We start from the raw sequence: 15,320 nt of genomic DNA, 5'->3' as shown, positions 1-15,320 counted from the left end.
TATTTGAGCTGTTCTTGCCATAATATGGACTTGGTCTTTTACCAAATAGGGCTATCGTCTGTATACCAGCCCTACCTGGTCACAACACAACTGATTGGTTCAAACGCATCAAGAAGGAAAGAAATTCCACAAATTAACATTTTAACACCTGTTAATTGAAATGCATTCCAGGTGACTACCTCATGAAGCTGGTTGAGAGAATGCCAAGAGTGTGCAAAGCTGTCATCAAGGCGAAGGGTGGCTACAATCAGATATAATATAATGTTTGTTCCACAGAGACCACTACAAGACAGAGTACGAGAATAAACTGTCTGAGGAGCTGGAGAACATTCGTCTGAAGACCAGCCAGGAGATCGACAGCCTGCAGAGGACCTCAAAGGAGATGTACGAGAGAGAGAACAGGTGGGATTATAGAGATGTACCAGAGAGAGAGAGAGAACAGGTGGGATTATAGAGATGTACCAGAGAGAGAACAGGTGGGATTATAGAGATGTACGAGAGAGAACAGGTGGGATTATAGAGATGTACCAGAGAGAGAACAGGTGGGATTATAGAGATGTACCAGAGAGAGAGAGAGAACAGGTGAGATTATAGAGATGTACCAGAGAGAGAGAGAGAACAGGTGAGATTATAGAGATGTACCAGAGAGAGAGAGAGAACAGGTGGGATTATAGAGATGTACCAGAGAGAGAGAGAGAACAGGTGGGATTATAGAGATGTACCAGAGAGAGAGAGAACAGGTGAGATTATAGAGATGTACCAGAGAGAGAGAGAACAGGTGAGATTATAGAGATGTACCAGAGAGAGAGAGAGAACAGGTGAGATTATAGAGATGTACCAGAGAGAGAGAGAGAGAACAGGTGGGATTATAGAGATGTACCAGAGAGAGAGAGAACAGGTGAGATTATAGAGATGTACCAGAGAGAGAACAGGTGAGATTATAGAGATGTACCAGAGAGAGAACAGGTGGGATTATAGAGATGTACGAGAGAGAGAACAGGTGGGATTATAGAGATGTACCAGAGAGAGAACAGGTGGGATTATAGAGATGTAAGAGAGAGAGAGAGAGAGAGAGAACAGGTGGGATTATAGAGATGTACCAGAGAGAGAGAGAGAGAGAGAACAGGTGAGATTATAGAGATGTACCTGAGATTATAGAGATGTACCAGAGAGAGAGAGAGAACAGGTGGGATTATAGAGATGTACCAGAGAGAGAGAGAACAGGTGAGATTATAGAGATGTACCAGAGAGAGAGAGAACAGGTGAGATTATAGAGATGTACCAGAGAGAGAGAGAGAACAGGTGAGATTATAGAGATGTACCAGAGAGAGAGAGAGAGAACAGGTGGGATTATAGAGATGTACCAGAGAGAGAGAGAACAGGTGAGATTATAGAGATGTACCAGAGAGAGAACAGGTGAGATTATAGAGATGTACCAGAGAGAGAACAGGTGGGATTATAGAGATGTACGAGAGAGAGAACAGGTGGGATTATAGAGATGTACCAGAGAGAGAACAGGTGGGATTATAGAGATGTACCAGAGAGAGAGAGAGAGAGAACAGGTGAGATTATAGAGATGTACCAGAGAGAGAGAGAGAGAGAGAACAGGTGAGATTATAGAGATGTACCTGAGATTATAGAGATGTACCAGAGAGAGAGAGAACAGGTGAGATTATAGAGATGTACCAGAGAGAGAGAAGAGGTGAGATTAGAGATGTACCAGAGAGAGAGAGAGAACAGGTGAGATTATAGATGTACCAGAGAGAGAGAGAACAGGTGAGATTATAGAGATGTACCAGAGAGAGAGAAAGCGAGAGAGAACAGGTGAGATTATAGAGATGTACCAGAGAGAGAGAGAGAACAGGTGAGATTATAGAGATGTACCAGAGAGAGAGAGAACAGGTGAGATTATAGAGATGTACCAGAGAGAGAGAACAGGTGAGATTATAGAGATGTACCAGAGAGAGAGAGAGAACAGGTGGGATTATAGAGATGAGAGAGAGAGAGAGAGAACAGGTGAGATTATAGAGATGTACCAGAGAGAGAGAGAGAGAGAACAGGTGAGATTATAGAGATGTACCTGAGATTATAGAGATGTACCAGAGAGAGAGAGAACAGGTGAGATTATAGAGATGTACCAGAGAGAGAAGAGGTGAGATTATAGAGATGTACCAGAGAGAGAGAGAGAGAACAGGTGAGATTATAGATGTACCAGAGAGAGAGAGAACAGGTGAGATTATAGAGATGTACCAGAGAGAGAGAGAACAGGTGAGATTATAGAGATGTACCAGAGAGAGAGAGAGAACAGGTGAGATTATAGAGATGTACCAGAGAGAGAGAGAACAGGTGAGATTATAGAGATGTACCAGAGAGAGAGAGAGAACAGGTGAGATTATAGAGATGTACCAGAGAGAGAGAGAGAACAGGTGAGATTATAGAGATGTACCTGAGAGAGAGAGAGAACAGGTGGGATTATAGAGATGTACCAGAGAGAGAGAACAGGTGAGATTATAGAGATGTACCAGAGAGAGAGAGAGAACAGGTGAGATTATAGAGATGTACCAGAGAGCGAGAGAGAACAGGTGGGATTATAGAGATGTACCAGAGAGAGAACAGGTGCGATTATAGAGATGTACCAGAGAGAGAGAGAGAACAGGTGGGATTATAGAGATGTACCAGAGAGAGAGAGAACAGGTGAGATTATAGAGATGTACCAGAGAGAGAGAACAGGTGAGATTATAGAGATGTACCAGAGAGAGAGAGCGAGAACAGGTGAGATTATAGAGATGTACCAGAGAGAGAGAGAGAGAACAGCTGAGATTATAGAGATGTACCAGAGAGAGAGAGAACAGGTGGGATTATAGAGATGTACCAGAGAGAGAGAGAAGAGGTGAGATTATAGAGATGTACCAGAGAGAGAGAGAGAACAGGTGAGATTATAGATGTACCAGAGAGAGAGAGAACAGGTGAGATTATAGAGATGTACCAGAGAGAGAGAGAACAGGTGGGATTATAGAGATGTACCAGAGAGAGAGAGAGAAGAGGTGAGATTATAGAGATGTACCAGAGAGAGAGAACAGGTGAGATTATAGAGATGTACCAGAGAGAGAGAGAGAGAACAGGTGGGATTATAGAGATGTACCAGAGAGAGAGAGAACAGGTGAGATTATAGAGATGTACCAGAGAGAGAGAGAACAGGTGAGATTATAGAGATGTACCAGAGAGAGAACAGGTGGGATTATAGAGATGTACCAGAGAGAGAGAACAGGTGAGATTATAGAGATGTACCAGAGAGAGAGAGAGAGAACAGGTGGGATTATAGAGATGTACCAGAGAGAGAGAGAACAGGTGAGATTATAGAGATGTACCAGAGAGAGAGAGAACAGGTGAGATTATACAGATGTACCAGAGAGAGAGAGAACAGGTGAGATTATAGAGATGTACCAGAGAGAGAGAGAGAGAGAGAGAACAGGTGAGATTATAGAGATGTACCAGAGAGAGAACAGGTGAGATTATAGAGATGTACCAGAGAGAGAACAGGTGAGATTATAGAGATGTACCAGAGAGAGAGAGAGAGAGAGAACAGGTGAGATTATAGAGATGTACCAGAGAGAGAGAGAGAGAAAACAGGTGAGATTATAGAGATGTACCAGAGAGAGAGAGAGAACAGGTGAGATTATAGAGATGTACCAGAGAGAGAGAGAACAGGTGAGATTATAGAGATGTACCAGCGAGAGAGAGAACAGGTGAGATTATAGAGATGTACCAGCGAGAGAACAGGTGGGATTATAGAGATGTACCAGAGAGAGAGAGAACAGGTGAGATTATAGAGATGTACCAGAGAGAGAGAGAGAACAGGTGAGGTTATAGAGATGTACCAGAGAGAGAGAGAACAGGTGGGATTATAGAGATGTACCAGAGAGAGAGAGAGAGGTGAGATTATAGAGATGTACCAGAGAGAGAGAGAGAACAGGTGAGATTAGAGATGTACCAGAGAGAGAGAGAACAGGTGAGATTATAGAGATGTACCAGAGAGAGAGAGAACAGGTGAGATTATAGAGATGTACCAGAGAGAGAGAGAGAGAACAGGTGAGATTATACAGATGTACCAGAGAGAGAACAGGTGGGATTATAGAGATGTACCAGAGAGAGAACAGGTGGGATTATAGAGATGTACCAGAGAGAGAGAGAGAACAGGTGAGATTATAGAGATGTACCAGAGAGAGAGAGAACAGGTGAGATTATAGAGATGTACCAGAGAGAGAGAGAACAGGTGAGATTATAGAGATGTACGAGAGAGAGAACAGGTGGGATTATAGAGATGTACCAGAGAGAGAACAGGTGGGATTATAGAGATGTACCAGAGAGAGAGAACAGGTGGGATTATAGAGATGTACCAGAGAGAGAGAACAGGTGGGATTATAGAGATGTACCAGAGAGAGAGAGAGAACAGGTGGGATTATAGAGATGTACCAGAGAGAGAACAGGTGAGATTATAGAGATGTACCAGAGAGAGAACAGGTGAGATTATAGAGATGTACCAGAGAGAGAACAGGTGAGATTATAGAGATGTACCAGAGAGAGAACAGGTGAGATTATAGAGATGTACCAGAGAGAGAGAGAACAGGTGGGATTATAGAGATGTACCAGAGAGAGAGAACAGGTGGGATTATAGAGATGTACCAGAGAGAGAGAGAGAGAGAGAACAGGTGAGATTATAGAGATGTACCAGAGAGAGAGAGAGAACAGGTGAGATTATAGAGATGTACCAGAGAGAGAGAGAGAACAGGTGAGATTATAGAGATGTACCAGAGAGAGAGAGAACAGGTGAGATTATAGAGATGTACCAGAGAGAGAGAACAGGTGGGATTATAGAGATGTACCAGAGAGAGAGAGAGAGAGAGAACAGGTGAGATTATAGAGATGTACCAGAGAGAGAGAGAGAACAGGTGGGATTATAGAGATGTACCAGAGAGAGAGAACAGGTGAGATTATAGAGATGTACCAGAGAGAGAGAGAGAACAGGTGAGATTATAGAGATGTACCAGAGAGCGAGAGAGAACAGGTGGGATTATAGAGATGTACCAGAGAGAGAACAGGTGCGATTATAGAGATGTACCAGAGAGAGAGAGAGAACAGGTGGGATTATAGAGATGTACCAGAGAGAGAGAGAACAGGTGAGATTATAGAGATGTACCAGAGAGAGAGAACAGGTGAGATTATAGAGATGTACCAGAGAGAGAGAGCGAGAACAGGTGAGATTATAGAGATGTACCAGAGAGAGAGAGAGAGAACAGGTGAGATTATAGAGATGTACCAGAGAGAGAGAGAACAGGTGGGATTATAGAGATGTACCAGAGAGAGAGAGAAGAGGTGAGATTATAGAGATGTACCAGAGAGAGAGAGAGAACAGGTGAGATTATAGAGATGTACCAGAGAGAGAGAGAGAACAGGTGAGATTATAGAGATGTACCAGAGAGAGAGAGAACAGGTGGGATTATAGAGATGTACCAGAGAGAGAGAGAAGAGGTGAGATTATAGAGATGTACCAGAGAGAGAGAACAGGTGAGATTATAGAGATGTACCAGAGAGAGAGAGAGAGAACAGGTGGGATTATAGAGATGTACCAGAGAGAGAGAGAACAGGTGAGATTATAGAGATGTACCAGAGAGAGAGAGAACAGGTGAGATTATAGAGATGTACCAGAGAGAGAACAGGTGGGATTATAGAGATGTACCAGAGAGAGAGAACAGGTGAGATTATAGAGATGTACCAGAGAGAGAGAGAGAGAACAGGTGGGATTATAGAGATGTACCAGAGAGAGAGAGAACAGGTGAGATTATAGAGATGTACCAGAGAGAGAGAGAACAGGTGAGATTATACAGATGTACCAGAGAGAGAGAGAACAGGTGAGATTATAGAGATGTACCAGAGAGAGAGAGAGAGAGAGAGAACAGGTGAGATTATAGAGATGTACCAGAGAGATAACAGGTGAGATTATAGAGATGTACCAGAGAGAGAACAGGTGAGATTATAGAGATGTACCAGAGAGAGAGAGAGAGAGAACAGGTGAGATTATAGAGATGTACCAGAGAGAGAGAGAGAGAAAACAGGTGAGATTATAGAGATGTACCAGAGAGAGAGAGAGAACAGGTGAGATTATAGAGATGTACCAGAGAGAGAGAGAACAGGTGAGATTATAGAGATGTACCAGCGAGAGAGAGAACAGGTGAGATTATAGAGATGTACCAGCGAGAGAACAGGTGGGATTATAGAGATGTACCAGAGAGAGAGAGAACAGGTGAGATTATAGAGATGTACCAGAGAGAGAGAGAGAACAGGTGAGGTTATAGAGATGTACCAGAGAGAGAGAGAACAGGTGGGATTATAGAGATGTACCAGAGAGAGAGAGAGAGGTGAGATTATAGAGATGTACCAGAGAGAGAGAGAGAACAGGTGAGATTAGAGATGTACCAGAGAGAGAGAGAACAGGTGAGATTATAGAGATGTACCAGAGAGAGAGAGAACAGGTGAGATTATAGAGATGTACCAGAGAGAGAGAGAGAGAACAGGTGAGATTATACAGATGTACCAGAGAGAGAACAGGTGGGATTATAGAGATGTACCAGAGAGAGAACAGGTGGGATTATAGAGATGTACCAGAGAGAGAGAGAGAACAGGTGAGATTATAGAGATGTACCAGAGAGAGAGAGAACAGGTGAGATTATAGAGATGTACCAGAGAGAGAGAGAGAACAGGTGAGATTATAGAGATGTACGAGAGAGAGAACAGGTGGGATTATAGAGATGTACCAGAGAGAGAACAGGTGGGATTATAGAGATGTACCAGAGAGAGAGAACAGGTGGGATTATAGAGATGTACCAGAGAGAGAGAACAGGTGGGATTATAGAGATGTACCAGAGAGAGAGAGAGAACAGGTGGGATTATAGAGATGTACCAGAGAGAGAACAGGTGAGATTATAGAGATGTACCAGAGAGAGAACAGGTGAGATTATAGACATGTACCAGAGAGAGAACAGGTGAGATTATAGAGATGTACCAGAGAGAGAACAGGTGAGATTATAGAGATGTACCAGAGAGAGAGAGAACAGGTGGGATTATAGAGATGTACCAGAGAGAGAGAACAGGTGGGATTATAGAGATGTACCAGAGAGAGAGAGAGAGAGAACAGGTGAGATTATAGAGATGTACCAGAGAGAGAGAGAGAACAGGTGAGATTATAGAGATGTACCAGAGAGAGAGAGAACAGGTGAGATTATAGAGATGTACCAGAGAGAGAGAGAACAGGTGAGATTATAGAGATGTACCAGAGAGAGAGAACAGGTGGGATTATAGAGATGTACCAGAGAGAGAGAGAGAGAGAACAGGTGAGATTATAGAGATGTACCAGAGAGAGAGAGAGAACAGGTGGGATTATAGAGATGTACCAGAGAGAGAACAGGTGAGATTATAGAGATGTACCAGCGAGAGAGAGAACAGGTGAGATTATAGAGATGTACCAGCGAGAGAACAGGTGGGATTATAGAGATGTACCAGAGAGAGAGAGAACAGGTGAGATTATAGAGATGTACCAGAGAGAGAGAGAACAGGTGAGGTTATAGAGATGTACCAGAGAGAGAGAGAACAGGTGGGATTATAGAGATGTACCAGAGAGAGAGAGAGAGGTGAGATTATAGAGATGTACCAGAGAGAGAGAGAGAACAGGTGAGATTAGAGATGTACCAGAGAGAGAGAGAACAGGTGAGATTATAGAGATGTACCAGAGAGAGAGAGAACAGGTGAGATTATAGAGATGTACCAGAGAGAGAGAGAGAGAACAGGTGAGATTATACAGATGTACCAGAGAGAGAACAGGTGGGATTATAGAGATGTACCAGAGAGAGAACAGGTGGGATTATAGAGATGTACCAGAGAGAGAGAGAGAACAGGTGAGATTATAGAGATGTACCAGAGAGAGAGAGAACAGGTGAGATTATAGAGATGTACCAGAGAGAGAGAGAACAGGTGAGATTATAGAGATGTACCAGAGAGAGAACAGGTGGGATTATAGAGATGTACGAGAGAGAACAGGTGGGATTATAGAGATGTACCAGAGAGAGAACAGGTGGGATTATAGAGATGTACCAGAGAGAGAGAACAGGTGGGATTATAGAGATGTACCAGAGAGAGAGAACAGGTGGGATTATAGAGATGTACCAGAGAGAGAACAGGTGAGATTATAGAGATGTACCAGAGAGAGAACAGGTGAGATTATAGAGATGTACCAGAGAGAGAACAGGTGAGATTATAGAGATGTACCAGAGAGAGAACAGGTGAGATTATAGAGATGTACCAGAGAGAGAGAGAACAGGTGGGATTATAGAGATGTACCAGAGAGAGAGAACAGGTGGGATTATAGAGATGTACCAGAGAGAGAGAGAGAGAGAGAACAGGTGAGATTATAGAGATGTACCAGAGAGAGAGAGAGAACAGGTGAGATTATAGAGATGTACCAGAGAGAGAGAGAACAGGTGAGATTATAGAGATGTACCAGAGAGAGAGAGAACAGGTGAGATTATAGAGATGTACCAGAGCGAGAGAACAGGTGGGATTATAGAGATGTACCAGAGAGAGAGAGAGAGAGAACAGGTGAGATTATAGAGATGTACCAGAGAGAGAGAGAGAACAGGTGGGATTATAGAGATGTACCAGAGAGAGAACAGGTGAGATTATAGAGATGTACCAGAGAGAGAGAACAGGTGAGATTATAGAGATGTACCAGAGAGAGAGAGAAAACAGGTGAGTTTATAGAGATGTACCAGAGAGAGAGAGAAAACAGGTGAGTTTATAGAGATGTACCAGAGAGAGAGAGAACAGGTGTCCTGAATACAGTACTGTGTCCACTAGAGGGACTCTTTCACTGTGTTATGCACCCTATTCAGTAGTGCACTACTTTTGACCAGCAACCATAGGTACCATTTGGAGACATATTTTGATAGAGAGGCAAATTCACATGTATTAAACACAAATTGTTTGTTTATTCTGCATGGTTTTAATTCTTACCCATACTGCTTCTGTCTGTCCTCTAGGAACCTCCGTGAGACGCGGGACAATGCAGTGCTGGAGAAGGACAGAGCAACGAAGGGAGAGAGAGAAACACAGACCAGATACGACCAGCTACTGGAACAGTAAGAGAGAGAGAGAGACCAGATACTACCAGCTACTGGAACAGTAAGAGAGAGAGAGAGACCAGATACTACCAGCTACTAGAACAGTAAGAGAGAGAGAGAGACCAGATACTACCAGCTACTAGAACTGTAAGAGAGAGAGAGAGAGACCAGATACTACCAGCTACTAGAACAGTAAGAGAGAGAGAGACCAGATACTACCAGCTACTAGAACAGTAAGAGAGAGAGAGAGACCAGATACTACCAGCTACTAGAACAGTAAGAGAGAGAGAGAGAGAGACCAGATACTACCAGCTACTAGAACAGTAAGAGAGAGAGACCAGATACTACCAGCTACTGGAACAGTAAGAGAGAGAGAGAGAGAGACCAGATACTACCAGCTACTGGAACAGTAAGAGAGAGAGAGAGACCAGATACTACCAGCTACTAGAACAGTAAGAGAGAGAGAGAGACCAGATACTACCAGCTACTAGAACAGTAAGAGAGAGACAGACCAGATACTACCAGCTACTGGAACAGTAAGAGAGAGAGAGAGACCAGATACTACCAGCTACTGGAACAGTAAGAGAGAGAGAGACAGACCAGATACTACCAGCTACTAGAACAGTAAGAGAGAGAGAGACCAGATACTACCAGCTACTAGAACAGTAAGAGGGAGAGAGACCAGATACTACCAGCTACTAGAACAGTAAGAGAGAGAGAGAGAGACCAGATACTACCAGCTACTAGAACAGTAAGAGAGAGAGAGAGACCAGATACTACCAGCTACTAGAACAGTAAGAGAGAGAGAGAGACCAGATACTACCAGCTACTAGAACAGTAAGAGAGAGAGAGAGAGACCAGATACTACCAGCTACTAGAACAGTAAGAGAGAGAGAGACCAGATACTACCAGCTACTAGAACAGTAAGAGAGAGAGAGAGACCAGATACTACCAGCTACTAGAACAGTAAGAGAGAGAGAGACCAGATACTACCAGCTACTAGAACAGTAAGAGAGAGAGAGAGAGACCAGATACTACCAGCTACTGGAACAGTAAGAGAGAGAGAGAGACCAGATATTACCAGCTACTAGAACAGAAAGAGAGAGAGAGAGACCAGATACTACCAGCTACTGGAACAGTAAGAGAGAGAGAGAGACCAGATACTACCAGCTACTAGAACAGTAAGAGAGAGAGAGAGAGACCAGATACTACCAGCTACTAGAACAGTAAGAGAGAGAGAGACCAGATACTACCAGCTACTAGAACAGTAAGAGAGAGACCAGATACTACCAGCTACTGGAACAGTAAGAGAGAGAGAGAGAGACCAGATACTACCAGCTACTAGAACAGTAAGAGAGAGAGAGAGAGACCAGATACTACCAGCTACTAGAACAGTAAGAGAGAGAGAGAGAGACCAGATACTACCAGCTACTAGAACAGTAAGAGAGAGAGAGAGACCAGATACTACCAGCTACTAGAACAGTAAGAGAGAGAGAGAGACCAGATACTACCAGCTACTAGAACAGTAAGAGAGAGAGAGAGACCAGATACTACCAGCTACTAGAACTGTAAGAGAGAGAGAGAGAGACCAGATACTACCAGCTACTAGAACAGTAAGAGAGAGAGAGAGAGAGAGAGAGACCAGATACTATCAGCTACTAGAACAGTAAGAGAGAGAGAGAGAGACCAGATACTACCAGCTACTAGAACAGTAAGAGAGAGAGAGAGAGACCAGATACTACCAGCTACTAGAACAGTAAGAGAGAGAGAGAGACCAGATACTACCAGCTACTAGAACAGTAAGAGAGAGAGAGAGAGACCAGATACTACCAGCTACTAGAACAGTAAGAGAGAGAGAGACCAGATACTACCAGCTACTAGAACAGTAAGAGAGAGAGAGAGAGACCAGATACTACCAGCTACTGGAACAGTAAGAGAGAGAGAGACCAGATACTACCAGCTACTAGAACAGTAAGAGAGAGAGAGTGAGAGAGAGACCAGATACTACCAGCTACTAGAACAGTAAGAGAGAGAGAGAGACCAGATACTACCAGCTACTAGAACAGTAAGAGACAGAGAGAGAGAGACCAGATACTACCAGCTACTAGAACAGTAAGAGAGAGAGAGAGAGACCAGATACTACCAGCTACTAGAACAGTAAGAGAGAGACCAGATACTACCAGCTACTAGAACAGTAAGAGAGAGAGAGAGACCAGATACTACCAGCTACTGGAACAGTAAGAGAGAGAGTTAGAGACCAGATACTACCAGCTACTAGAACAGTAAGAGAGAGAGAGAGAGACCAGATACTACCAGCTACTAGAACAGTAAGAGAGAGAGAGAGACCAGATACTACCAGCTACTAGAACAGTAAGAGAGAGAGAGAGACCAGATACTACCAGCTACTAGAACAGTAAGAGAGAGAGAGAGACCAGATACTACCAGCTACTAGAACAGTAAGAGAGAGAGAGACCAGATACTACCAGCTACTAGAACTGTAAGAGAGAGAGAGAGAGACCAGATACTACCAGCTACTAGAACAGTAAGAGAGAGAGAGAGAGACCAGATACTACCAGCTACTAGAACAGTAAGAGAGAGAGACCAGATACTACCAGCTACTAGAACAGTAAGAGAGAGAGAGAGACCAGATACTACCAGCTACTAGAACAGTAAGAGAGAGAGAGAGAGAGACCAGATACTACCAGCTACTAGAACAGTAAGAGAGACCAGATACTACCAGCTACTAGAACAGTAAGAGAGAGAGAGACCAGATACTACCAGCTACTAGAACAGTAAGAGAGAGAGAGATCAGATACTACCAGCTACTAGAACAGTAATAGAGAGAGAGAGAGACCAGATACTACCAGCTACTAGAACAGTAAGAGAGAGAGAGACCAGATACTACCAGCTACTAGAACAGTAAGAGAGAGAGAGAGACCAGATACTACCAGCTACTAGAACAGTAAGAGAGAGAGAGACCAGATACTACCAGCTACTGGAACAGTAAGAGAGAGAGAGAGAGACCAGATACTACCAGCTACTAGAACAGTAAGAGAGAGAGAGACCAGATACTACCAGCTACTAGAACAGTAAGAGAGAGAGAGAGACCAGATACTACCAGCTACTAGAACAGTAAGAGAGAGAGAGACCAGATACTACCAGCTACTAGAACAGTAAGAGAGAGAGAGAGACCAGATACTACCAGCTACTAGAACAGTAAGAGAGAGAGAGAGAGACCAGATACTACCAGCTACTGGAAGAGTAAGAGAGAGAGAGAGACCAGATACTACCAGCTACTAGAACAGTAAGAGAGAGAGAGAGACCAGATACTACCAGCTACTAGAACAGTAAGAGAGAGAGAGAGACCAGATACTACCAGCTACTGGAACAGTAAGAGAGAGAGAGAGAGACCAGATACTACCAGCTACTAGAACAGTAAGAGAGAGAGAGACCAGATACTACCAGCTACTGGAACAGTAAGAGAGAGAGAGACCAGATACTACCAGCTACTGGAACAGTAAGAGAGAGAGAGACCAGATACTACCAGCTACTAGAACAGTAAGAGAGAGAGAGAGAGACCAGATACTACCAGCTACTAGAACAGTAAGAGAGAGAGAGAGAGACCAGATACTACCAGCTACTAGAACAGTAAGAGAGAGAGAGAGACCAGATACTACCAGCTACTAGAACAGTAAGAGAGAGAGAGAGAGACCAGATACTACCAGCTACTAGAACAGTAAGAGAGAGAGAGACCAGATACTACCAGCTACTAGAACAGTAAGAGAGAGAGAGAGACCAGATACTACCAGCTACTGGAACAGTAAGAGAGAGAGAGACCAGATACTACCAGCTACTAGAACAGTAAGAGAGAGAGAGAGAGAGAGACCAGATACTACCAGCTACTAGAACAGTAAGAGAGAGAGAGAGACCAGATACTACCAGCTACTAGAACAGTATATATCCAGAACATCAGTCATTTGTAATAAATGTTTTCGGCCCTCGTCTATGGATTTCACATGACTGGGAGTAGAGAGATGCTCAGTGATTGACATGTCTGGTGAGTCCGCAGGCCGTGGAAGACTTGGGTCATTTTCAGCTTCTGAGAATTTTATACAAATCCTTTACGACACAGGGGGGGTGGGGCCGTTTCATTATCCTGCTGAAACATGAGGCGATGGCGGCGGATGAATAGCACGACAGTGGGGCCTCAGGGATCTCGTCCCGGTATCTCTGCGCGTTCAAATTGCCATCGATGTAATATAATAGTGTTCGTTGTCCGTAGCTTATGCCTGGCCCCGTAACGTAACCCCACCGCCACCGTGGGGCGCTCTGTTCACAACGTTCACATCAGCAAACTGCTCGCCCACGCCAAGCCATACACGTTGGTCTGCAGTTGTGAGTCCGTTTTTTGACGTACTTCCAAATTCTCTAAAATGACGTCGTAAGGCGGCTTATGGTAGAGAAATTAACATTTTAAATTCTCTGGCAACAGCTCTGGTGAATATTCCTGCAGTCAGCATGCCAATTGCTCTGCTCCCTCAAAAACCTTCTGTCATCTGTGGCCATTGTGTTGTGTGACGACAACTTCACATTTTAGTGGCCTTTTTTTTTTTTTTTTGTCCCCAACACAAGGTGCACCTGTGTAACGATCGTGATGTTTAATCAGCTTCTTGATATGCCACACCTGTCAGGTGGATGGATTATCTTGGCAAAGGAGAAATGCTCACTAACAGGGATGTAAATTCATTTGTGCAAAATTTGTTGAGAGAAATACGCTTTTTGTGCGTCTTGGACATTTCTGTGATCTTGTATTTCAGTTCCTGAAACATGGGACCAACACTTTAATGTTGCTTTCAAAATCAAAACAAATTGTATTAGTCACATGCAACAGGTGTAGTAGACCTCACAGTGAAATGCTGAATACAACAGGTGTAGTAGACCTCACAGTGAAATGCTGAATACAACAGGTGTAGTAGACCTCACAGTGAAATGCTGAATACAACAGGTGTAGTAGACCTCACAGTGAAATGCTGAATACAACAGGTGTAGTAGACCTCACAGTGAAATGCTGAATACAACAGGTGTAGTAGACCTCACAGTGAAATGCTGAATACAACAGGTGTAGTAGACCTCACAGTGAAATGCTGAATACAACAGGTGTAGTAGACCTTACAGTGAAATGCTGAATACAACAGGTGTAGTAGACCTTACAGTGAAATGCTGAATACAACAGGTGTAGTAGACCTTACAGTGAAATGCTGAATACAACAGGTGTAGTAGACCTCACAGTGAAATGCTGAATACAACAGGTGTAGTAGACCTCACAGTGAAATGCTGAATACAACAGGTGTAGTAGACCTCACAGTGAAATGCTGAATACAACAGGTGTAGTAGACCTCACAGTGAAATGCTGAATACAACAGGTGTAGTAGACCTTACAGTGAAATGCTGAATACAACAGGTGTAGTAGACCTCACAGTGAAATGCTGAATACAACAGGTGTAGTAGACCTCACAGTGAAATGCTGAATACAACAGGTGTAGTAGACCTCACAGTGAAATGCTGAATACAACAGGTGTAGTAGACCTTACAGTGAAATGCTGAATACAACAGGTGTAGTAGACCTCACAGTGAAATGCTGAATACAACAGGTGTAGTAGACCTCACAGTGAAATGCTGAATACAACAGGTGTAGTAGACCTCACAGTGAAATGCTGAATACAACAGGTGTAGTAGACCTCACAGTGAAATGCTGAATACAACAGGTGTAGTAGACCTCACAGTGAAATGCTGAATACAACAGGTGTAGTAGACCTCACAGTGAAATGCTGAATACAACAGGTGTAGACCTTACAGTGACATGCTGAATACAACAGGTGTAGTAGACCTTACAGGGAAATGCTGAATACAACAGGTGTAGTAGACCTCACAGTGAAATGCTGAATACAACAGGTGTAGTAGACCTCACAGTGAAATGCTGAATACAACAGGTGTAGTAGACCTCACAGTGAAATGCTGAATACAACAGGTGTAGTAGACCTCACAGTGAAATGCTGAATACAACAGGTGTAGACCTTACAGTGACATGCTGAATACAACAGGTGTAGTAGACCTTACAGGGAAATGCTGAATACAACAGGTGTAGTAGAC

General features: G+C 43.5%; 1 protein-coding gene across 1 annotated transcript in view; it reads left to right on the top strand.

Moving 5' to 3' along the window:
- Nucleotides 1-15,320, top strand: part of pibf1 (progesterone immunomodulatory binding factor 1) — a 71,167-nt gene that overhangs the window by 16,277 nt on the left and 39,570 nt on the right. Inside the window, exons 8-9 of the mRNA XM_045699629.1 lie at nt 277-402; nt 9,090-9,188. Of these exons, the coding sequence (XP_045555585.1) occupies nt 277-402; nt 9,090-9,188 (225 nt within the window). The remainder of the gene's footprint in view (nt 1-276; nt 403-9,089; nt 9,189-15,320) is intronic.

Source organism: Salmo salar, chromosome ssa17 (genome assembly GCF_905237065.1).
Source record: "Salmo salar chromosome ssa17, Ssal_v3.1, whole genome shotgun sequence".
Lineage (NCBI taxonomy): Eukaryota > Metazoa > Chordata > Actinopteri > Salmoniformes > Salmonidae > Salmo > Salmo salar.
This window is presented reverse-complemented; position numbering and strand designations above follow the sequence as displayed.